Source organism: Oryx dammah, unplaced genomic scaffold (genome assembly GCF_014754425.2).
Source record: "Oryx dammah isolate SB20612 unplaced genomic scaffold, SCBI_Odam_1.1 HiC_scaffold_16, whole genome shotgun sequence".
Classification (NCBI taxonomy): Eukaryota; Metazoa; Chordata; class Mammalia; order Artiodactyla; family Bovidae; genus Oryx; species Oryx dammah.
Window position 1 is genome coordinate 67,012,156 of NW_024070200.1, and position 26,160 is coordinate 67,038,315.

The 26,160-nt window shown below is 35.9% G+C and overlaps 2 protein-coding genes and 1 non-coding gene across 5 annotated transcripts in view; all 3 read right to left on the minus strand.

Annotated features, from left to right (window-relative positions):
- Positions 1 to 3,806: 3,806 nt before the first annotated feature.
- LOC120875758 lies at positions 3,807 to 3,880 on the minus strand. Its single transcript, XR_005724060.1, has one exon. It is a non-coding gene; the product is annotated as a small nucleolar RNA SNORD107 (small nucleolar RNA).
- A 3,243-nt stretch (positions 3,881 to 7,123) lies between these two features.
- SNRPN (small nuclear ribonucleoprotein polypeptide N) lies at positions 7,124 to 21,199 on the minus strand. 2 transcript variants are annotated; one of them, XM_040257056.1, is made up of 8 exons: positions 21,074 to 21,199; positions 13,442 to 13,587; positions 12,007 to 12,158; positions 9,272 to 9,383; positions 8,681 to 8,833; positions 8,114 to 8,252; positions 7,622 to 7,747; positions 7,124 to 7,515 (listed from the first exon to the last, which is right to left on the minus strand). In XM_040257056.1, the coding sequence occupies exons 2-8, from the start codon at positions 13,442 to 13,444 to the stop codon at positions 7,478 to 7,480; spliced, it is 723 nt and encodes a 240-aa protein (XP_040112990.1). In that variant the 5' UTR covers positions 13,445 to 13,587; positions 21,074 to 21,199; the 3' UTR covers positions 7,124 to 7,477. The 2 variants fall into 2 exon arrangements, with proteins under 2 accessions (XP_040112990.1, XP_040112991.1); XM_040257057.1 differs by having other exon boundaries at positions 13,442 to 13,510; positions 21,074 to 21,132.
- The window catches only part of SNURF (SNRPN upstream open reading frame), a 23,431-nt gene continuing 4,394 nt past the window's right edge, over positions 7,124 to 26,160 (minus strand). Inside the window, exons 2-10 of one of the 2 annotated variants that reach the window (XR_005723929.1) lie at positions 24,414 to 24,509; positions 21,074 to 21,199; positions 13,442 to 13,587; positions 12,007 to 12,158; positions 9,272 to 9,383; positions 8,681 to 8,833; positions 8,114 to 8,252; positions 7,622 to 7,747; positions 7,124 to 7,515 (exon numbers count right to left, since the gene is read on the minus strand). Coding sequence is in view for 1 of the 2 variants with exons in the window: in XM_040257061.1 (XP_040112995.1) it covers positions 21,094 to 21,199; positions 24,414 to 24,509 (202 nt within the window). In the remaining variant the exon portion in view is untranslated. Of the gene's footprint in view, positions 7,516 to 7,621; positions 7,748 to 8,113; positions 8,253 to 8,680; positions 8,834 to 9,271; positions 9,384 to 12,006; positions 12,159 to 13,441; positions 13,588 to 19,018; positions 21,200 to 24,413; positions 24,510 to 26,160 lie in introns of those variants that run through there. The other variant, XM_040257061.1, reaches the window with a different exon arrangement.

Sequence of the window (26,160 nt, forward strand, 5' to 3'; positions counted from 1 at the left end):
GTTAGCTTGTGTACTTGATATTGTCCAGACTAGCCAACACTTGAAGTTTTACTGAGTTGATATAATTTTCAATTTAGTAGACACCCTTCACATACTTGAATATTGGAGAGAATCTGGAATGAGAGTTGCTGTCCTGATGCTGTTGGATCAGGCAAATCAATAGAGTTAAGGATCTACAAAGTATCTATACAGAAGCGCCCTGGCCATAGACGCTTTAAATTGGCAAGAGGTATAGAATTCCTTATCAGTCCGTAAGTAAAATTGCTCAGGATACTTCAGAAAAATCTGCTCATATATGTTAATAGAAAAAAAAAGTTTGCACAACTACCCTAAAACCATCCTGAGTTGCACATTATATCTTGCTGTGCAAAGTTATCTTGAGACTCTTGTGGACCAAAGGGTAAGAGGAAAGGAGTTTGAAATTTATGAATCCAAATGTTCAGTAACTAGAACTGGAAAATTTTCAATTTTCACAGTGGCAAAAAATACTCAAAGTATTATCAGTTTATATAAACCTTTGTCCTCTTCTCCGATTATTGCTTATTTTTAACACTTCTGAAACATGTCAATTGCAGATTTATGAAGAACACGATGTGGTTTCATCATCTTTCTCAAAGATTGTTCTGGCCAACAGATAAATTACAGAATGTGAAGCTGGAAGTAAGGGGACCAGTTAGAAGTTTCAATATGAAAAGCAGCTCCAAAACAGCCATCTATATCACACAGTAGCTACTGTGCAAAAAAGATTCTAAGTTTCTTGATGAAATCCTTGTCCATCTTTCTTAGGCCCCATTCATGTCCATGAATGACAGCCAATCACCTTCAAGTTGACATCATGTTTCAAATCTCTGTAAAATTGATAGTTAAATATGTATTACACAATGATTAAAGGATGTTTATGAATTATTTCCTGCTTATTTGCCACTATCCTCTTTGAATTATCTGTACACGTGTTTTCAATTTTAAAAACAACTATTCAAAGTCTTTTCTTTTATAATGAGTTGTAGGATGTTGTTTATGGCACATTATAAAAACGAAGAGAATAATCAATGTATTCTGCTAACCTAAATATAACATATGCATTTTCACATATCTTTATGTGTTCAAGTTACTGTTAGCCACTAATAAGTAAACTCTGTTGTATATGCCTCAAAAACTATGCTCTCTTGATTTTTAAGATTTGCTCTAAGAATAAATTAAATAAAGACATGTCTTTGGGGGCTTCCCTGTTGACTCAGTAGTAAAGAATCCACCAGCCAATGCAGGAGACACAGGTTCAATCCCTGGTCCAGGAAGATCCAACATGCTGAGGGACAACTAAGCCTGTGTACCACAGCTACTGAGACAGTGCTCTAGAGCTCATGAGCTGTAATTACAGCCTCCACACGCCTAGAGCCTGTGCTCTGCAACAAGGGAAACCACTGCAGTGAGAAGCCTAACCACCACAAGGAGAGCAGCCCCCACTCGCCACAACTGGAGAAAGCCCACACACAGCACCAAAGACCCAGTGCAGCCATAAATAACAGATTTTATTTTTTAAAAAAATGCCTTTTTAAAAATTTAAGTTTATTTATTCTAATTGGAGACTAATTATTTTACAATAAAAAATGACTTTTTTTTTTAAACACAGAAGTTTTATTCCCCAGTGAGCCAGACTGAAACACATAAAGACATTCAGTAAGAGATACGCATTTCTCTCCTCACAAAAGCCCCTAATCAAAATTTGGAACTCTCACATAAGTAAGTTTAAGACAGTATAGTATTACCTAGGGAATTCCCTGGCAGTCCAACAATTGAGAGCCCACACTTTGACTACTGAGGGCCTGGGTTCAATCTCTGGTTTGGGAACTAAGATCCCATAAGCTACAAGGTGCAGCCAGGGGCAGGGGGAACTGTACTACACAATTCCCTGATCTTAGATTCTGGCTGGCACAATAAATTTTCTTACTTCTTGACTCAATCCTTACAAAAAAATAATCAAAAAATAAACATTAAACTGAAAACCAAATTTTGCCTATCAGTTCAGTTCAGTCGCTCAGTCGTGTCTGACTCTTTGCGACTCCATGCCCAACTTTTTGTACTTACCAATAATTAAGACAATAGTGTAACAAAAATTCCTATCAAAAACCTACTAGATCCCAATTTTTATTATAGGCTTTGGTGAAATAAAAGTCATAATGACACCAAGTCCTCCAGTGAACCGTTAATGTTTCATTCTAATAAAGGAAGAATATTAGAAAAATCTATCTTTCCGGTATTAGAAATATTTCCAATATTAGAAAAACCTGCCATGTTATAATCTTAGACAACAAAAATATTATTCTGTAACAAGACTTTCCTAAGTTTCTTCTTTGTGACTTCAGCAATTTGGGGTGATGGAATATTTGTATTGTTACTTTGACATCACTTAGGGCCACAATTCACTGTCTTAGTCAAAAAAACTGCTCAGTCTATTTAAAATTCAAAGCCAGTGTTCCAGCCAAGTTCACCAGACAGGGTAAAGGGAAAGTGAAGTCACTCAGTTGTGTCCAACTCTTTGCAACCCCATGGACTGTAGCCTACCAGGCTCCTCCCTCCATGGGATTCTCCAGGCAAGAGTACTGGAGTGGGTTGCCACTGTAGGTAGAAATTACCATGTCTAAGAAAACATACTACTCACTCAGATTGTTTCTATTCTTAGAAATATTTAAAACACCTACTATTTCTTTGAATTTTTTATTAGTCATTTTTACGACTGAAGGGCAGAAGTCACAGAAAGAAGACTTCATCTACCATTTAAAAAGCTGAATTAAGTATCCTGTAGCAATAAGGGAGCAGCTCCCCTGTACTAACTGACCCTATGCACTGTTTGCAAAGATACACTGGCTGTGTGAATAGCTGATGCTACTTATCAACATTCAAATCTAGAACAAGCAAAAGTAGATTTCAAATACTGCTCTTCTAGTAGAACTTCATCATCTCACTAAGCAACAAAGATATGCTCACTCTTCTGAACTCAAATTGCACGTATTTCCACTTCTGACAAAAATGACTAAAATGTATCCCTATGAATACCCTGTAAACTTCATGACAAAGTACTTAGCTTCTCTACAATAAATCCTGCTATTTACTAAACAGCTATTCCCAGAGAGGAGCCAAACTTACTGACTACTGAGTATTAAGAGTATATCAGATAGCCCTAGATTCTAATCTGTCACTAATCCAAGTTAATATTCACTAATATAAGTATCTAATAAAATTTTTAAAAAATCAGTAACGGCATCTCTCTTAAGCATTTACTCTGTGATAGGGTCTGATCCCATTGATCAACTGCAGACAACTGAAGAGAAATAAACTGTCCTTAAACACCAACATCCATGTGACAGCACTTACCACACACACTGCATTTCATAAAATACGTCCCATAAACATTCTTTCTGGACATCACTTAGACACCTAGAACTGGTTTCCAATGTTTGATCCAAGATGTGGTAGTTTCCTTTATTTTGATCTTGTTTCTGTCTTTGTTTCCACCTTGTCACATATGTGCCTTCTGAGATCCAAAGATGAGCTTCCATTTTTGCTTTGAACAGTGTGTGTGGTACACACACACACACACACATATATATATGTGTGCACATATAAAAAAGGAAGAAAAAAAAGAAAATAATTACAAAAATCTACGAAAAGAAAACAAGGGATGTCTAAAGAACTGGCACAAAGTGTACTACTACACCTGCCAATTCTAGTTATTCAGCTTTCACATGTCAAGACAACATTTTCTGCCAAGAATAATGTCTGAAAAGTCTATTGAGGCACATTGACTAGATTTCAGAGTGTCCTTTTAAGCTCAAATTTTGAAATCATCATATTCAGACAAGGTCCTATGTCATCATAAACCTAGCCAAGGCCTCTGCAATATGATCTTTTTTAAAAAAACAAGATTATTTTACCTGGTGTGGTTTGTTCTGTCCTAAACGTAGTTACATAAGATTTTTAGCCTTGTTGCAACATTACTGGGTAGGATCCACATTGACACATCAGAAAATTCAGTAACCAAACTCTCTCTTCCTTTCAGAGGCATCAATTATGTGGGCAAAAAGGTATTGCATATGACTGAAAAAGTTTCAAGACAAAAAAAAATCCATAAGATGATTTGCTTTATCTAAGAAAATTCAAATTTTGAACATTTTTATATTTATGGCACATCCCAAAGGAGTTAGAATGCAAAGATGAATAAAACAGAATCTGGCAATGTATTATAAACTCAATAACATGTATCTGAACATTTCATAACAACAGAGGTTTGTAACTGACTACTTGCTGAAATGAGTAATAACAATAAAGTGTTTTTTTGTGATATTTGCAGGATTTTGAAAATTCTAACATTTTCACATAATCCCATAAATTACTCCTTTAGGTAAAGACCTATAAAAAACAAAACATGAGTTCTGTTTACAAAAGTTAAAAATTTTCTATCTCACTTAAATATGGAATCTAAAAAATCTGAAGACTAGAATGGTGATTGCTGCCAGGGGCTTAGGGGGTAGAAGAAATGGGGAGATGCTGATCAAAGGTAATAAACTTTCAATTATATGATGAATAAATTCTAAGGATCTGATGTAGAGCATGATGACTACAGTTAATATATGGTACACTTAAAATCTGCTATGACAAATTTTACATATAGATCTTAAATGTTACTACCAAAAAATAACCCATAAGGCAATAGATGTGCTAATTCATCTTACTGTGGTAATCTCACAATATATACCTATTACAAGACATCATGCTGTGTACTTTAAAATTATACAATGCTATTTATGAATTTATTTAAATTTATACAATGCTATCAGTGAAGTTGGGAAAAATTAGAAGACTTCTAAAATTAGACATGATTACACAAGTGAGTACTAATGAGTCTATGGAAGCAGGGAACTATGTCACATCTCACATGCTTCTATACCAAGTCCAGTTTGCCTATCACATAAGCACAGAATAGCACAAACAACTCAAAACCAGAAAGGTAGTATAATTATTAAATACCAACTTCTTACCTCAATTTTCAAAAGTCCCAGAATTCTAATGAAAATTGTAAACCACAATAAAAATATACATTGCTATACAATATGTATATCTTTATGGAGCCACAGTGAATGTAATGTGAACATTACAGTAAATTACATTAAATTACAGTAAATGTGAACAGGAAACCAGGAAGTTGTTGTCCAACTATGTTTTAGGTGAAACATGCACTCATTCAAATGCAGGTATGTAGGAGAAACTCTTAGAGACGCCAAGTATTTACTTCATGAGTGTCTAAAAACTGACTATGTTGGTATTAGTATGTGACCAAAAAAGAACTCTGTAGAAGCAGACCTAGCAATCCACAACAAAATACCCATACTTCTCTTACACCTAAGTTTTCTTTGTATGTGTTCTACAATGAAGAGTTCTCAAAGGAAAAAAAAATTCAAGTTCTAAGCAGAGAAAAATACTATTATCACCAAGCAAAAATAATGGAAGTAAGCTTTTTGCATAATCTAGGGTTCTTGCCATTCACCTCTAACTTGCAAAAGAGGCCATCTTTAATTAATATTAGAGAACAAGTAGTCTTTAAATATGCATATCTAAAGGCTATGCTGGAGAAGGCAATGGCACCCCACTCCAGTACTCTTGCCTGGAAAATCCCATGGATGGAGGAGACTGAGCGACTTCACTTTCACTTTTATGCACTGGAGAAGGAAATGGCAACCCACTCCAGTGTTCTTGCCTGGAGAATCCCAGGGACGGGGGAGCCTGGCGGGCTGCCATCTCTGGGGTCTCACACAGTCAGACATGACTGAAGCGACTTAGCAGTAGTAGCAAACGCTATGCACACCAGCAGATCTATACAAGGATGAGTATTTTCTTTCCAAAAACATAAAAATGTACCACAAATTATTTAAAGCTGATCCAGAGAGCAAGCTTCTTAGAAAATAAAACTCTTTACATACTTTTTCTCTAAAAAATGAGGGTTGAAAAAAATAAAAAAATTTAAAAATGAGGGTTGTATATCTGTCATATATATCAGGGTAAATTTTCTCCTAAGAGAATGGTTTTGCCTACAGAGATCCAAATGCCTGGGGCTCAGTTATCACAAAGTTTCTTTGTAACATTCACAAACTCTAAAAAAAGTTATCTCATGTATTATAAAATCTCCTAAACCAAGGAAGGCTTGGCTGCTTTTGTTTCTTACCTGAAAGTGGCCATTAATCTTAAAAATTACTTTGGGATAGATCATATAAAGTTGGGGCCAGCACCTGTAGTCATTTTGAATGCCCCTCTTCTTCCACAGACTGTTATTTGAAAGGCCATGATTTAAAAGCTGGAAAAGGCAACACAGATAGAATCTCTGCTGATAAAATCGAAGCAGAAGACAAATTAGTCTACAAGTCTTAAATTACTAAGGAGTTATTACGAGTCTTGAACTGTGGTGTTTTACAAGCTAATTGCTACAATCAATAAGCACTCATTTATTGTCTAGTTGAAACCTTAGCCATAAAACCTAAAACCTCCAACCTCTTCCTTTTAAAAGATTTCACTGTTCCTTATCAACTCTAACTAGACCTAGATATTTGGGCATTTGTTAATTATTTATTTGGAAGATATTGTCTACTTCTCTGAACTTCCCATACATCACTGGATATGATTGTAACTGGTACTTAACAGTCAATTAGGTTCTTCCCTGGTAGTCCAGTGGTTAAGACACCATGCTTCCAACGTAGGGGGTGTGCATCTGATCCTTGGTCAGGGAACTAAGATCCTACATGGTGCACGGTGCAGCCTAAAAGTAAAATTTAAAGGAAGTCTCCCAGGACCCATATTCTACCATTCATTTTAAAATTTGTAAATACTTACTCACTGGTAGGGAATGATGATTACTCCAGGATCACGTTGTCTCTCTGACCAGAAAGGCACAAGACACTATGTCCAAAAAGGTCATCAACTGAAGTAAGTTTGCAAGGAAGGGAGAACCTTCCCATTCAAATACTTTGATTGAAGAAACAAAATCTAATTCAGTATCAGTTTCCTTCTATAGATGGCCTTACAAGGCATCACATCCCTACTTTCCTTCAAGTATATTGGCATGGTAAAGTAGAGGGGTCAGTATAAAGTTTATTATATGATACCAGCCAGTGCACAAAGTCAAAGTTGTGAAGCTAAAACAAGTATCACAACAGTTTTACCATACGACATAAAGACAAAATTATTTAAATGAGTTGGTTAACAGGATTTACCTCATAAACTTCAAGACCAGAAAAATCCCAATCTTAACTCTGACCTCTAAAAAACATCAAAAGGCAAAAAATGTACAACAGTACCTCACAGTTTAATTGCTCTATGCATTTATTAGCTAATATTACTGGAGCAGAGGGGACAAAAGCTCACAAACATTTCACACATTTCACAAGCTGCATTGCAGAACAAAAAGTGACTAAGAAGGATCAACAGTATCCTAGGGTCTTGGTGGACGCATTCCTGGGGGAGGTGGACCTTGAAAAGAAAAAGCAAAATTCCATGAGATCATAAAAAAATAGACAAACATAAATATTCAGGGGCCTGGCTAGTACCACTGAGAAAATTATTAATAGTCACTCACCTCTTATCCCTGGTGGAGGGGGTCTCATTCCTGGAGGGGGCATGCCTATTGGCGTTCCACGAGTAGGAGGAAGCCCAATTGGTGGGCCCATGGGTGGTCTCATACCAGGTGGAGGAGCCATAATTCCTAGAAAGAAAAATAGCAGGGAAAAAAAGGCACATAAATCAGCTAAGATGGTAGCATAAAGCACAAGATAATAGTTAAAAAAATAAGCCAGGTAGTAAGTAAAGAGTTGAACAAATTTCTCCTTGACCATTGCTACGTCAGATCATCCCAATTCAAGAGTCCATAGCTTTTCATTAAAAATCAATGGCCAAAAGTGAAAACATATTCCAAGTTCCTAGTTAGGGAGTTAGGCTGGGCCTTAATTCAGTATCTTCTTAAAGAGTGATTTTGGTCATCATGATTTTATTTCACAGATCCACACTGGTATCTAACAACCAAATTCTTTTAGAATTCTTTTTAGAACCAAATTCTCCATCAATTCCTTACCTGGAGGTGGGGTTGCTCGACCAACAGGTGTAGGTGCAGTCCCCCGTCCTGGTGGATACTGAGTTGGAGCTCCAGCAATGCTGGCAGTAGCAGCAACTGCAGCAGCTGCTACAGTGCCTCTTCCCTGTGGGGTCATTACCTGAGAAAGAACACACAGACAGACAGTAAATATAAACACTTCCTCACATCATTCAAATACAGAAAATAAAAGGCTGATCATACACTATTTATTAAACACAAAGTAATTATAGTAATTCTGCACTTCTCCCATTTTTTCTCATTTAAAGCACACTATCACCACTATCACACTACCTTTAAAATGAACATGTCCACTTTTAACCTCATCAGCCCTTTGCATTCTCAACTCTGGTTTATCCATCCATATTCCTCTTCGCTCATCAGTGCTGAGTTACTGCTATCATGGTGGCTTCATAACGTATATTTTTACCTCTCTTCCCTCTACAGCATATACTGCTTTACACAGTACAGGATGTTCACTCAGTTTTTTCAATCTCCTCAATATCAGATTCCAGGTACTTTCTCTCAATAACATTCCTGGTTCCTCACCTGTTGAGATGGTCCCCCAACCCCTCGGACAGGGCCTGCTAATCCAGCAGGAGCCTGGGGAATTGGAACACCAGCTGGAACGCCTCTGCCAGCTGCCCTGCCAACCCCAGGGCCCCCTGCAGCTCCAGCAAGTGGTACCCGAGCAATGCCAGTCTGAAACAAAAAAATACATATATAGCTTGAAATCAAATTTATGAAAGCTATCTATCAATAATCATTCCTAAATACCTCTTTCCAACATATTCCCACATACCCTATCTCATATGAGGTTCTATATTGAAAACAGCATCAAGAGAAGCATCCTACAGACTAGATGTACACTAGTCAAATTGGGAGCCCATATATTTTCACGATCCTATCAAGAGAAAATAAATCAGCAGTCCTACCCTTAACTAGATTGTAGTCAGCATAACTCATTAGAATATGCTTAATCTCCCATTATAAACAAACAAGAACTTCTATCAAGTGCCAGGCACATTTTGACAAAGGTATAGTGTACTTCGTCTCTGTTGTACACTCATTGAGCACATCATTCAAACAATGTGATTCCCTCCCACATTAATGTTCTGTCCTGTCCTACATCTTTCTTACATCTTTGGGGGGTGGTCCCTCCACAGTCATGGAAACCAAGTTCTCCCCACGCAACAACACCAGACCCAAAACTCGCTTTTCTTCACGCTCTGGCTGCTTAGCATTCTTTGGCCTATAAACAGGAAGAAAATTTTAGTATGATAAGTTATGGATTGACTCACTAACATTTTTATAGATAATTACCTATCAAGACAGTAATCCATGCCCAGATAGTCATGCTCAGTTACTGAGGTGTGACAAAAACAAAGAAAACTAGACTCGATATATAAAGGTGAGCTCTTTTCCTACCATACATCAAACTTTCAGAATATTCCCTCAATGTTGTACTATAGCAAAACTAACTTCTTCTTTGTGAAACATAGATGCAAATAACATTGCTAAGATTCTTTTAATAGTTGTTGCTATTGTTCAACTGTAAGTCATGCCGACTCTGCGACCCCAGGAACTGCAGCACAATATACTTTCCTATCTTTCACTGTCTCCCAGAGTTTGTTCAAACTCATGCCCATTGAGTCAGTGATACCATCCAATCATCTCATCCTCTGTCACCCTCTTCTCCTCCTGCCCTCAATCTTTTCCAGCATAAGGGTCTTTACTGATAGCAAAACTTGGAATTTTATCTTTTTCCTTTCAGTTTTACTGACATACAACTGACAAACCATACTGTGTTAACTTCAAGGTATATAGCATAATGACTTACTTATTTCATGAAACGACTACCACAACAATTTTAGTGGACCTCCAACATGTCTTACAGATAGAAAAGAAAAAATGTTCTTCCTTGTGATGAAAACCCTTTTAATGACTTTCATATATAACAGACAGCACTGTTCCTCTCGTTTCTCATGCTCTGCATTCCATCCCTTGCACCTAATTATCTTACAAATGGAAGCTCATAATTTTTAACCACTGTCATCCAATTCACCCCACCACCCTCTGCCTCTGGCAGCCACAAATTTGATCTCGTTTTCTGAGTTTGTTTTTGAAGTATAATAGACCTACAACACTACATTATTTTCTAATGCACTACACAGTAATTGAATTCTTTCTATTATAAGGAGATCATTATAAAGTTATTAACACTGGCTAAGACTTTGAAGACAGGAAACACTGAAACCAAGTTTTTATGTTAAAATGGATTTAAATCATTTTTAACTAAATAAGTAAATATTGATGACAGACAAGTGAAATAGGGATGAGAACAGCAACAGGCAATAACAGCCTAATAGCAGACACCTGCTTATTCCTAGACTGACCACATACTGTATAACCATGGGGACTGGCTTCCCAGGTGATGCTAACGGTAAACAACCCATCGGTCAATGCAGGAGACATAAGAGACGTGGATCTGAGTCCTGGAAGATGGCAACCCACTCCAGTGTTCTTGTCAGGAGAATCTCATGGACAGGGCAGCCTGGCAGGCTACAGTCCATGAGGTGGCAAAGAGTCAGACACACCCAAAGTGACTGAGTATGCAGGGATATAATCAAGGGAAATCTTTCTGAAAACTTTTTGAACCTCTGTTAGTCTAACTTCCTCATGTGTCAGCAGCAAAAATCATATATGCATACAACTTCTACCATATAGATAGTGCCTTATTTAGGTGAAATTATCCCTAAAACTACTGAAGAATGAGACATAAATTAAGGATAAAGCACTCTCAATTGTCTTTCGTATTTATCAAAGTTGTAATTTTTTAAAAATCATTTTCAGTAAAAATGTAGATTAAACAAAACCTTAACACTGATCATTAACTTAGCATTCATCATCCAGAATTTCTGAAATGATCCAACTTCATATGCAGGAAGAAAACTAAGAATAAATAAAAACAAAAAGACAAGGAATATGTTATAGATTCTATTAAGATCTGAGAACAGACGTGTATAGTAGGCAGGCAAAGCATCATCACCTTTCTCTTAATACAGAAAATTCTAAGTGAATTGGTCAAATTAAATTTTTGGACAATGTATCATCGACTGTGGGAACAGAAGAAATCAAGCCAATGGTCAATGTAAATTCTGCCCCTAGATAAGAGCCTGATACAAAACCATTTTGAACATCTAGAGATATTACAAGCACTGACTCAAATACTCTGAATGAAAAGCCAACTGAGTATAATAGCTCTGGGATCTACCAAGTGCCACGCTCTCATTGTTAAAGTTCCTCAAACACAGGTGCAAAGAGCACTGCATCGTAGGTAAGGCACAAGCATATTGAAGTTATTTCTGGAGAAACAGCATGGACAAACCCCCAAAACAAATAAGCAAGGGAGGTTAGAGGCCAACACCAAATCAACACTGACCACGTGAGTTCAGACAAAACAACAGGCAGGCAAAGAGGCTGGCTGAACAACTGCTAGACCAGGCCTGAACTATTCTATTCTCATTTCAACTCAACCATGAAGAGTAATTGTGACTCTTACAATTCCTTTGATCTCAATTTTCTAAATAAACATAAATTGTTATTCTGAGAGTAGCATACAGCTTTCTCCCTCAGTTTTAGTTCATAATTGTACTTTTGAAATTAAAATAAAATAAAATAATAAAATAGTAGTGTGGATATGGTGACTCTAATACTGGGAGATTCATCCAGTTCAGAGATGAGACCAGGACAGGACTGCCATTTTTCCTGTCTCCTTCAGCAGGTACCCTAATGACTTACTTTACCCTCCTTTACCCTTAAACTGTTCTGCCTCTCCCTCAGGACCCCGCTGCCCAAATCCAAAGTGGCCTTACTTGATCTTCCTGAACTCATCACAATCACAGAGGATCAAGTTCATATGCTTGTCAAAAGCCTTAAAGGTGCCAATGAAGATACGACCGTCTTGCAGGATACATCTCATCCTATAGTCAATGTGCTGCAGCATCTTGCTACTCTTTCCCACAGTCTGGAAGGAGTAAGGTAAGAGTTAGTCATCACTGTCTGCAGCTACTTTCTAAACCTCTCCTGTTTCTTCCCCACTCCTATACCAATCCAAATTTGGCTGCTTTCTTATCAAAAACATCATGCAGTCAACCTTTTCTTACCTTACCTTTAGGATACTAAATTTGGACCCAGGACCACTTATAATCCTCTATGGAATGGTCTGCTTTTCAGAATCCCTATGTAGTTTTCCACTGCCCTAAATATATGACATCCCCAACAGATTCCCAAACCCAGTTCTCCCTTTTAGCATACCATCATTCTAATCCCTGTCCTTTCCCAATCTGAATCTCAAATCTCACTCTCCTGCAGAGTACTTGATCCTGAGGACTATTTCTTTTCCTACTAGACACCGAGACAATTGGTAGGAAATTCCTATCTCCATCAAAAAGTTTGCAGTTTCCGTCAACCCAATGTAAAGACAATGTATTATTTTTCAGTTCTCTTTTAAAGGCCTCTATCCTAGCTTACATCCTACCTCTTATATCATTCAGAACTTTCATCAGTGATCCTCAAACTTTTATTTTTTTTAAAGGTGCCACTAAGGCACCTTTTAAAAAGATTTTCATCCCAAGTGACCACTCCACTGAAATTTTAATATGCTATTAAATAGAAATATATGCTATATATATATATAAATATATATGCTATTTAATATGCTATTAATAGAAATACTATTTACATACATACTCTGGACCTCTGGAAGATCCCAAACCACTGTAAAAATCTAAGATTCTTCTCATTCCTCAAAAACTAATTTTCAGTTCCTTTGAATATCCTTCCCATTAAGAATGTATGTTCTTGGTTACCTAAACTTAAACAGAACTACGAAACAGATCGGGATGCTGTATCTCTCTAGACTGCTTTCCTTTGTACCAATCAAGCCTCAAAGACCTCCATTTTTCTTCCCCACTGATTCCAAGCCTGTTCCTCGGCTGTGGTTTTGCTGGACCATCCATTTTCAAAGTAGACTTTTCAATCTATTAAAATCTCACCTCGAGTCCCCTATCTGCAGGTGATGCCTCACCACTGTAAATATGACCAAAAATTCTGTTCTGTTTTTCTTCACAATGCGAGATCTCTATAACAGGACAACATACTGAGGTTTTCTCCAGTTTTTATTCAATGCAATGAGGTATCATCACTATAGATGAATTCCCTATTAAGAATCCCAAAACACCCACACTCTGGAAATCCAATATATTGAGAGAGTAGCTGCTTTCCCCTCTACCCTAATAAACATCTTACCATGATTGCTGTTCCACCAAATTCAATGTCCACAGGAAAGTTTCAGGATCCTTAAGACCTAAGTGAAGGCTACAGATAAAGGTATGACGCAGGTTCTCTTACAAACAATGCAAGCTGAGGCAGAAGCTTCAAATAGTAGATGGAGCCTGCAGAGGAAAGCATGATCAAGCTGCACCACATCTACCATGGTTTAAAACAGGCAGAAAACTTAAATCACTCCATTTCATTCTTATATCCACCAATTAAACACCAAATTTCACTATTTGATCACCTTATCTCCCATTTTTGCACACCTGTAAGTTATCAGTTTGTTGAATGTAATTTTACACAGAAATTCTTAAAAGTTTCAAAAATAAGCTTAATTTTCTATTAATAGTCCCAAAATGTAGTATTCTCTTTTTCCATCCTTATTCTAAGGTGTTTAATTCTCTGGTCACAAATTAATACCAAGTAATCTCAACTTCAACATTTTGGTATTCCTAAGTTTCTCCATTTGAATTCCTCCTGAGTTAGCCCAGATTTTGCTCCTTGGCTAAACCACCTAAATGCTTTCAACCTCAGTGTTACCTCCCCGCACCACGCCAAAGTCCCTTCAGAATAATGCTAAGAAATATCTCTTCACTAAGAATGTAATATATTATCACGTACCTGCTTAAGATGACCTTTGTCAAAAGGCGACATACCACTACCGAATGCTTACATGTATGTACAGTCAACTTTCTTAGTAATCAAAGAAACAAGCATTAGAATACTATCATTTCCCCAGATATACTTAAAAAAAATGCTTCTAATAAGTATAAACCAAACCTAGCCAAAACTAGTAAGTGGTATCAAACTGCTAATTATATTTAAAAAGCAAACATACACATTATGTTCTCCACGAATGGCAATTTGCTTTTACATATAAAAGTAACTCGGTATCATAAACAAATCTAGTATAATTGTACTTTCAACAATACAAACATTTCAAGGAAGATTGCCGTCTCCATTGTTTTCAATAGAGAAATTTACAAACAGTAAGCTGGTTAAGTAATTTACAATCATCTATTTTCTTATGTGAAAATAAAATCATTTAAATAGTGGTTAAGATCTATGGCATCAACAAAAAAGAATGGTGTGTGTGAAACTATAATAGATTAGAAGAGAGTTTAACAAAGTTATGCAAATAATTCAGTAAGGATGGTAAAACGTAGAGGCAGTACTTCCCTACAATTAGAAAGATTTTGTGTCAGTTCATTACATTTTAAAGAGAACTTGGAGGGTATTAGGTTTTCTTAAAAAAATAAAATAAAATGACCATACTCAGACTCTCTCCAAAGCTTTGTTCTCCACATGCAAACTGCCATGCGTATCCCATCCTGTGTGCAGCTTTTTCTGTAAGTCAATCCTACCCTCAGTAAACGTAGTTTCTCCTTTTCCAATCTGGATTCCTTCTATATCTTTTTCTTCCCAGGCTGCTAAGGCTAGGACTTTCAAAACTATGTTGAATGATAGTGATAAGAGTGGTGAGAGTGGACTCATCTTATTCCTGAATTTAAAGGAAATGCTTTCAGTTTTTCACCACTGAGGATAACGTTTGCTCTGAGTTGGTCATATATGGCCTTTATTATGTTGAGGTATGTTCCTTCTATGCCTACTCTCTGGTGAGTTTTTATCATAAATGGGTGTTTAATTTTGTAAAAGGCTTTCTCTGCATCTACTGAGATGATCATGTGATTTTTATATTTCAATTTGTTAATATGGTGAATCATATTGACGGATTTGTGTATACTGAAGAATCCTTGCATCCCTGGATAAAGCCCACTGTTGGATTCTGTTTGCTAGCATTTAGTTGAGGATTTGTTCATCTATGTTCATCAGTAATTGGCCTGTAATTTTCTTTTTTGTGGCATCTTTGTCTGATTTTGGTAACAGGGTGACACAATAGGGGACTTAAAATATCCCACTCACACCAATGGACAGATGATCCAGACAGAAAATCAATAAGAAAACCCAAGTTTTAACTTATACAATGGATCAGTTAGACCTAATTGATATCTACAGGGTATTTCATCCACAAAAAAATAGACTTCCCTTTTTTCTCAAGTGCACATGGAACATTCTCCAGGATAGATCACATCCTGGGCTAGAAATCAAACCCTTGGTTAAATTTTTAAAAGTTGAAATCATTTCAAGCATCTTTTCTGATAAGGCTGTAAGATTAGGTATCAACTACAAGAAAGGTACTATAAAAAACACAAACACATAGAGGTTAAACAGGCTTCTAAATAACCAACAGATCACTAAAGATATCAAAAAGGAAATCAAAATACGTCTAGAAACAAATGACAATGAAAGCACAACTCAAAATCTATTGGACGCAATAAAAGCAGTGCTAAGAGGGAAATTTATAGATATACAAGCCACCTCAAGAAAAAAGAGACATCAAATAAACAACCTAATGTTACACCTAAAGTCAACTAGAAAAAGAACAAAAAAACCCCAAAGCTAGTAGAAGGAAAAAAATCACAAAGATCAGAAGAAACAAATGAAAAAGAAATGGAGACTACAGCAAAATTCATTGCAAAGCTGGTTCTGTGAGAAGATAAAACTGATGATCCCATCAAGAACAAAAGGGGGAAGACTCAAATCAACAAAATGAAAAATGAAAAAGGAGAAGTTACAACAGACAACACAGAAATGCAAAGGGTCATAAGAGAATAGTATGAGCAATTACATGCCAATAAAATGGACAAGGTGGAAGAAATGGAACCAATTCTTGGAAAAGTATAACCTTCCAAACCCGAACCAAGAAGAAACAGAAAATATGAACAGACCAATCACAGGCATGCAAACTGAAACTGTAATAAAAAATCTTCCAACAAACAAAAGCCCAAGGCCAGATGGCTTCACAGGCAAATTCTATCAAGTTTAGAGAATACCTATCCTGCTCAAACTCTTCCAGAAAATTGCAGAGGAAGAATGTAATTTTAATCCAAATCCACATTAAAAGTTTCAGGCCTATAATTTAAATGTTCTGAATTCTGACATGATTCTCTATAAAAGAGCAGTCTATAAATTCAGGAAACCTTGGTATATGTTTGAACCAGTAGCAATTTCCACTTTTATGATAGTATAGCTAAGATTTAAGATCTTCAGCAATCCATGGAGACAGAAAGTTAAGTGGTTATCTGAAATAGGGGATGGAGTTGGGGAATGAATTAAATGGCACAAAGGGATCTTACTTGGGCAACAGAAAACCCTAAAAGGACGTGTGGCAATGGCTGAACAGCAATCTGCTTATAACTGGGCAAATTCTATGGTATATACAACATAAACCAATAAAGCTGTTCTTATACAGTAAATTGTCAGAACCGTCAAATAATCTTCAAAGTTGCTAAGATTATAGTTAATATTGCCACTAGTGCCTCCAAAGAACAAAAACAGCTGAATGTTCAATAAGACAGTATTCCTGGCCCTTATTCCCAAATGGAGAGATGCTACTAGACAATGAGCCACAGACAGTGATTACCGGGTGAAAAAAACAGCGCTGGATATGGCTTTTCAAAATTTCACTTAAAGGAAAGAAATGCAATCACAGAAAGGTTTCTGAAATAAAGATTAATATAATAGGCTTCCCTGGTGGCTCAGACAGTAGTAAACAATCTGCCTGCAATGCAGGAGGCCTGAGTTCAATCCCTGCATCAGGAAGATCCCCTGGAGAAGGGAACTGCTACCCATTCCAGTATTCTTGCCTGAAGAATTCTATGGATATAGCAGCCCAGCGGGCAATAGTCCATGAGGTTGCAGAGTCAGACATAACTGAGCAATGAACACTTTCACTTTTCAGTGGGAACCAGTATCAAATGGGCATTTAAGGCAGAAATTTGTAGTCAGTCACCCCTCAAATGGAATTTTATAATTCAGAGTCAGGGATTTTACCTTCAAGTGCCAAAAGATTTCAGAGTCCAGATTTCCCAATCAGACCCATTCCAAATGTTTTATCCTGCTTGGTATTTCAGTGAACACATACCAAACCTGGTTCATACAGCTTAGCTATTAAGAGATCAACAAATGTAAACAAAGATTTCCTGGTATAATAGATCAGAACACAAAAGGAAGCCAGTCAGGCCTATATCTGTCCCTCTAACCTGTTTGAGGTTCCTAACTCCTCCCACAACCACTATGTTATTACCAAGTATAAAAATGCACCTGGGGATCTGAATCATGGACTAAGAACTGGAGACCTACAGAACTGGGGACATAAATATGTAATATGTATAAAATAATCCATATAAATAGGAGGTAACATTTCACTCAGAATAGGGGTTGACTAATTGGAGAGGTTAAGAATGGGCTTCTCTTAATGAGATGCACTTGAAATTTAGAAAGCTATATCTCATTCCTAAATTCAGCAAACTCTAACCATGAATCCTTGTGAGGGAAAGGAGATATTTTACTTTGTAGAGTGATCAAATGTTATCTCCACAGCAAAGAAGAACAAAATGCTTTAAGAGGAAAAAAAAACAAGAGCAGCAATATTACACTGCACTAAGGAATTAGCAGTTATAATAAATTTCCCATGGAAGTGGACATAAACAAATAAATGGTCCAGGGGACCTGACTACATCCTGGGACTCCTCAGAAAGAAGAGTTCTCAAATTTTTGAAAAGGGTAGACTCTGAAATGATTAAACTATGTAGATATGTAAAGCTTCCTTAATCAAAAGATCTGATGGTCGGACTTGGCCAAATAACATACAAAAAATGATAAGTCACAGAACAATGGTATAGTATTAGTTTCCATTCACCTGGTAAAATAGACCCTTCACCGAAAAAAAAAAATGCACACAAGTCTAATGTGAGAAACACAAGTAAGTGGGAACTATTAATCCACAAAGCAATGCCACTTAAACCAGAGGAAAACAATTTTTCCATTTTGGAAAGTGTTTATCAAAGGGGAAAAAAAGAGACATCGAAGGTGGTACTAAGAAATTATCACTGTAGTAATTATTCTTCAACTTTTGAACTGTGGTGTTGGAAAAGACTCTTGAGAGTCCCTTGGACTGCAAGGAGATCCACCAGTCAATCCTAAAGGAAATCAGTCCTGAATATTCATTGGAAGGACTGACACTGAAGCTGAAACTCCAATACTTTGGCCACCTGATGTGAAGAACTGACTTATTAGAAAAGACCCTGATGCTGGGAAAGACTGAAGGCAGGAGGAGAAGGGGACGACAGAGGATCAGATGGCTGGATGGCATTATGACTCAATAATCATGAGTTTGAGTGGACTCCGGGAGTTAGTGACGGACAGGTAAGCCTGGTGTGCTGCAATCCACTGGGTCGCGAAGTATCAAGACATGACTGAGCGACTCAACTGAATAATTCTTGATGGTAATCAATACTGCTTATTGTGTTATTAGAAAGCACCATAACAAAACATTTCAAAAATTACTGATTTTTATACCCTGCATACCCAAACTGAATCCTCATCCTAATAAATATAAAATACCTAATATACAATATCTTAAAAATGCAGAATATTCATAATAGCATAGCAAACTAGGGGGAAAAAAACACAAGTACAAAGAAAAAGTAAATCATGAAAGGACCATCATTTATTCATTACAAATGATATTGAGGATTATGTAATAAAATGAAGGAACATTAATGATATACATAAGTAGAATAGTTTAAAAATATGATTACAACTATGTTTTCAAAAGAAAAGCAAATGGGTAAAATGAAAGAAAAAAAAATGCCACTATGGTTGAAACATGGCTATTTAAAATCTGTGGTTTACTTTCCCATTTTTCTTGGCTATCACTCATATGCTTTACATTTTTATAATGAAAAAGAAAACATATCAATTGTTTAAATGTCTTTACCCATTTCCACGTATAGCAGACTTTAACAAGACCCTTATCACCAAATTCATCTGATTCTCTACTCTGTAATGTTTGCTTCATCTACTCTCCTTATAATACTTTTCCTTTACCACATTCTATAGTATCAACACTCCCCTACTGGCTCCACCTTATGTTTTCATCTTTGAAAGTGGTTCTCTAAGAGACTAGCAGACTTTTTCTTTTAAAGGGAAAGATAATAAATATTGTAGGCCTTGCCTGCCATTCAATCTGTCATGAATACTCCCATCTGCCACTGTACTGTCAATAATATCCACAGGCCATATGTAAATAAATGGATATGGCTCTGTGCTAACAAAATTTTATTTATAAAAACAGGCAATAAATGAGTCACTTTATCAACTCTTGCTGTAAAATAATTCTAGTAACTAGTACTATTCAGATGATACTAGCACTGAAAACTTAGAAAATTAGATTAGTCTACTTGTAGATCATAATTATGATTTAAATAATACTATACAGGAACTTGCCAGAGTATCTAAACTATACTAAAGGGCCAAGAAATTCTTGGTTAAAAAATCAATTATGCACACTTTTTCATGTAAAAATGTTCTTACTCTGGCGGACAACTGAGGACAATTATCAGATTCCACTGCCTGAAATCAATTCTACTGTCTTGCAATCAAGTCCAGGCAATTACTGGAGAATGCTGGGTAAAGAATTCAGTAGGGGAGGATTTCTCCTTTTGAAATGATGGCCATAAGCCGAATTAATTTGAGTTGCAGGGTTATACTCTGAAATAGAAATAAAGAAAATCTAGAAGAAAACTCATCTATAAACTTCTTTCCTTAGTTTCTGAAAAGTACATATTAAACCCTTTGAACTTAGGTCATTCAAATCTTAAACTTAAGAAAGGAAAAATAAAGTATTTAATCAACATTAATTGCAATTTTCTAAAAATCTAAGCAACTAACACAAAGACACTGTAAATAAATCTACATAACACTGACAAATCATGAGTTAATAATAGTTTTGTTACATTGTCAGATGACTCAAACAAATGGGTAACAAAATATGAGGAAAGAAAACAAGAAATAACTAGTAAATAAGCCTGGGAAAATATTTAGCTTCTCATCTGCTAATGGATGTGATGTATATTTCTAATTTAATAAAAATAAATTATATGTAATTTACATAATTAATGCAGATGAAAGTGTACCTGGCACTATACTTTCTCATGGCAATTGAACACTAATAATTCATAATATAATTTAGAACATGAACCTTAATTTCAAATTCCTTGATTTATTTTCACATCTGCATATCCAAGGAAATGGTCCTATCTAATGTTTTACAAAAAGCAAATCGCTGAAACTTCATTTCAAACTATCAGCAGAAAAGATAATGTTCTCACAGAAAGGAATTCTAAAACATATTAGCAGGATATTCAGCAACTATTTATAATGAAATACTTTTCTTATGTTAAGGTGAAAAGCAGTACAAGTTAAATATGAATAAAATACCTAAAAAGCAAAGACTACATTGTCTAGAAAGTAACTCATGACAAAAGTCTTTCAGGGTGAGAGCATTAAGGTACTGCTTTTATTTTTTAAAATTTTCTGCTATGTGTTTATATTTGTATGAAGCCTTTAAGGAAAAGAAATCTAATATATCCCAAATAATTAAATGACCTCCAAACATCCTACCCTTTAATCAGTTGTTTAATCCTGATCATGATTTCATCAGCTATAACCTGTTTTTATTTTTCTCTTGAAATCAGCTACCTTGGTGTTCCAATACTGCTTTAACCACCTCTTGGTGTCTCAGCTAAGAATGCCTGTCTCAGTTCTGCCTGGAAATCCACCACAGGTACTTGCTGCTGCTGAGATCGCCTCAGGTACACGTGACACCTAAGACAAGAGCACAAAACACATAAATGAAAAGACATTTCCCTATATAGTTAACAAGGCAAGCATGAAAAGACCCTTACATTTAATCCTCAAGGTTCAGAGCACACCATTACATTATGAACAAATTATAAAAGAGGAGATTCTCTGCACATAGGAATGTACAAGAACTGATGGATACTTAGCCTCTTTGGTGATATTACCAAGGAACTTAAAGGAAAAAAAAAGAGCTCTTTTGGTTTAAAATGCCCTATAAAAGAACCAAGAGTATAATAACCATTTCTAATCTGGAAACAACTCTTTAACCCCTAAGGAGGTAGGATATTGGTTAAGGCATTTCCAATGAGACATTTTAAGATAGTTATTTATGCTGACAAGAAGTTACTAACTGAAACAAAGAACTTCCAAGCTACTTAGGCTCTCAGACTATGTAAATCTACCATCCTTTAGTTATCAGGGAATTCTAGAAAAATACTCAACATATTCCTACCTATGAGTAGGACTCTATCTGGCTGTGAATCTGATCCTGAGGATAAGAGATACAGGAAATTACACAGGTTGCTGGCTAACAAGACAAGCATAAATAAATCACCAGCCAACAAACTGCCCTCATTATAAGTATGTGCTTGCATGCTAAGTCACTGTAGTTGTATCCAATTTTTTGTGACCCTGTGGACCTTAGCCCGCCAGGCTCCTCTGTTCGTGGGATTCTCCAGGCAAGAATACTGCAGTGGGTTGCCGTGTCCTCCGAGGGATCTTCCCAGGGATGGAACCCATTTCTCTTACTTCCTGCACTAGCAAGCAGCTGATAAGTACATATGTATGAAAATACTCAGTAACAGCTAGAATTGAAAATGGGACTGTGATAAATGGTTTTCCACTATTTCTATACTTTTAAATTAAGATTTTTAACTGCAGTTCATGGGGTCACAAAGAGTGGGACATGACTAAGCAACTGAACAACAACATAAAGAATCAGGTTGGACTTTGTCCATGGTTCCTAGGAGGTAATCTCTAATCCTTTGAGTTTAACCAGTGATAGAAGTGTCTTTGTTATTCATGGTGGGCCTCTGGGATCACACCAGAGTTAAATCTAACTAGATGGCTCAGGTTAAAACCTGGGCTTAGAGAACAGAATATTTATGCTGCTTACCTGTTTCTATAATCCACCTATTATCAAAGCGGAAAAAGGTGGTTGGTTGGGGAAATTATATTGTTTTTCCAACTAAAAATTACCCTCAGATTCTAGTTCAGCACCTCCTAGTATTTATACATAACATATACAACAGACATCAGGAAAATGAAGTTGTCTCTTTTTCAAAAGCAATAAAGTATTTCCATAGATATGGACAAATGAATGAAACCTAAAGCAGGCTTTTAGAAGATTAGCATACGACCACCTGTTATACTGATGATTCACACTGATGTTCCACTGGATAAAGGCTCTAAAAAAATGTAACAAATGTAATAGAACTTTCACTCACTAACAAAGATCTCTCCCAAGAAATCTCCTCCACCCATACCTCTGCCACAATCTCTAATCTACCTCAAGTCATTTCTAAAGATTCTGGGGAGGAAAAAAAATAGCATTACCATGTAAAAGAAAACAGGGAAATGCCTATCATAAATTATATAAAATATTCAAAGTGAATATTAAAGTGAATTTAATAAAGGAAAGAATAATGAACTATGAAGAATAAGTAAAGTAAAACAGACATGGGAAAATAGAGAAATCTTTTTCCTTGCCAATAATTTTAAATATGCAAAATACTGAAATTTTCCCACATATTAAATGAGCAAAAAACAAAAATAAGATACAAAATGCTACCCATGTAAAAACTTCATATTTGAAGAAGTGAAATAAAATACAAATAAATATTAATAACAGTTGACCCTTAAATAGGAGTTTGAATTGTGTGGGTCTACTTATATATGTTTTTCCCCCAATAGATATTGGGGATTTTTTTTTTGAAATTTTTGACAATTTGAAAAACTTGCAGGCAAACCAGAGCCTAGAAACATCAAAAAAAAGAAAGGTATGTCGTGAACGTGTAAAATATATGTAGACATACATTTAACATAAAAATGTTGTTCAGTCAACTGTCAATATAGACAGTAACGCTTCTAGTCAACAAGAGGCAATTTATAGTTCAATTTGGGGGGACTCAAAAGATACATGGGGATTTTTGCCTATGTGGGGGACTGCAACCCAACTCCCTCGTTATTCAAGAGACAACTATAATATTAATTTTCAGATTGACTGCGCCTTTCTTCACTGCAATAACTAAGAAATGCAAACAATGTAAACATCCATTAGTAAGAATGCCTGACATGGAAAGACTCCCAAGGCATATTGTTACACAATAAATCTTCTGTATATAAACAAACATGCCTCCACACACACTCCATATGTGTATACATGAATGCATATTAAAAGGTCTGAAATGATAAGAGATCCAACTACCAAAGGATTTATCTCTGGGGAGACACAGGGAGGGGAATGGACTGGTGATACTTGATACTCACTGTGTATCTCAAAATTACATGTTTTTATGAGAAAATTATATTCATGTATTAGTAATAGCAATACAATTTGAAAAATAACAGCTTTAGGAAAGAAAAACAATTTTACCACTCATAAGTATCAAGATTTGTGGTAATAACAAAATGCACAAGACCCAATACAGATTCAGTATGTATCATGTCATTGTTATTGTTTTAGCTGCTAAGTTGTGACTCTTTAGAAATGTTAATATAGTTTTAATTGAAATGCTCCTTCTAGAAACACATTCATATCCTAAATTAAGAGAAAAATGCATACATTTCAAATGCACTAACTAAAAATATTCTAAAGACTGCAGAGCAAACAGGAATACATAAATTTACATCTCTTCAAAGCACAGAATATTTGGCAAGTACAACAAAAGTGTAACAAATAATAAAGCAGAAACAACTTTAATATGTTGAAGAAGGTAGAACTTTATGAACATACCATGTTACCTACACATGGACAGACAAAAGGAAATACATGTTACTAAAATTTTAGCATAAGTTAGGACAACATGGTTATGGATAATTTAATTGCTTTTTTACTATATCAATATAACATGCACAAGCTTCTTTCATTAATTAAATTTATTTAAATTCCCCGTGGCAGCATACTTTGTTCCAATTTGAAAATGCCCTAAATTGGTTCTCAGGGCCTGACTGTACTCACTCCTGATTGCTCAGTGAGGCTGTCCTTCTACGTTTGACTTGGACTTCCACCTCTGGTACGTGCTGTTCTGTAGTCCGTCTCAAGTGTAAACGGTCCCTGAGGTAGAAAGGGGATTTGTTTTACAGAATTCATCAATTTCTGAAATAACCACTTATTTAATAAAGATTATACATATATCTAGTAAAATGGAATTTTTAAACTCCATCTAATCTAATTAAAGCAAGGTATGGTGATGTATGCCAATTACAAATCAATAAAACTGACAAAGGTAGAATTAAATATTAGAAGATCTTTATCTGTCAATGGTCAGAATCTAGCCCAAAATTACTTTCTCCCTTTAGATTCCCCTTGACAGTGGAAAACTTCAAACGAAAAATATCAAAAAGTTAAGCAAAACTGTATATTTCTACATATACTCACATATACAGATATAACACTATATATTTAGATATATTTACATACAAATAAATGTACATACCCCTGAAAAAAATGGCAACAATGATTCCAAAAATGACTTGAAAAATATTTTATTATAATAGATCCTTCTGTATAGTGGAATAAAGTATAAAATTTAAATTACAAAGTGTCTAAGCAATCTCTTGTGTGAATGCTTCCTTCTTAGGATTTGAGAAACAAGAAATTTAAAAAATGCTTAAGAAAAAAAAAAAAACATAGTCACTGACAGTATAATCTGCAGAATAGCTCACAAAATGGCTGCTCAAAGGATCTGAACAGGAAATCTGTTCAGCACTTGCGTCACAGACTAGAAACTACAGGAACTGAAATTTTAAAATGTCAACTCAAAACAGAGATAAGGAAAGGCATTTTACACAAGCAGTTTCCCAGGCAGATTTCAAAGGACACATTCCAAAAGATAATTTCCTGAACCCATGCTATTTTAGGTTTCATATTAGATTATGCAAAATAAACAAGAGTTTACCAATAACCCTGGATTTGCTTCAAAAACTTTAATGTTCTAATCAAGCAGTAGAAAAGATCATTAAAAAAAAATACCTTTGCTAATCCCCTTGACCTTTGGACCTTTGATTAGGTAATGCTTTCTTAGATTATGACACCCAAAGTACCTAATGGAGACAGAAATCCATAGGATTTCACCAAAAGTGAAAAATTTTTGCTTCAAAAGAAAAACAATTAGAAGCATGGGAGAAAAGGTATGCAAATTATATATGCGATGGAAGTCTTTTATCCAGAATATATATAGTATTAACATTAGTCGCTCAGTCGTGTCCGACTTTTTGCGACCCCATGGACTACATGTAGCCCGCCAGGCTCCTCTGTCCATGGGATTCTCTAGGCAAAAATACTCGAGTGGGCTGCCATTTCCTCCTCCAGATATAAAGAACTCTAATTTAGAGAGATATAAAGAACTCTTACAACTCAATAATATAGTAACAAAACAATTTTAAAATGAGTAAAGGGGGTTTCCCTGATGGCTCAGTGGTAAAGAATCCACCTGCCAAAGCAGAAGACACAAGTTTCATACCTGGTATGGGAAGATCCTGCATATAGACCATGAAGCTGCTAAATCCCTACACCACAACTTTTGAGCCTGTGCTTTAGAGCTCAGGAACAGAGAAAACTGAAGCCTACATGCCCCCGAGTCAGCCTGCATAGTGAGAGAAGCCACAGAAAAGAGAAGACCTTGCACTGCAACTTCAGAGAACAGCCCCAGCTCACCCCAACTAGAGAAAAGCCTGCGCAACAATGAAGACCCAGCACGGCTATG

Coding starts and splice junctions, on each gene's coding strand:
- SNRPN (XM_040257056.1), bottom strand. Junction 8,834..9,271: donor AGGGACCACCCCCCAAAGAT/GTAAGAAAGATG, acceptor TTTTTGTTTCAG/ACTGGCATTGCTCGGGTACC. Junction 8,253..8,680: donor TTGGGGGACCATCTCAACAG/GTGAGGAACCAG, acceptor GTTCTTTCTCAG/GTAATGACCCCACAGGGAAG.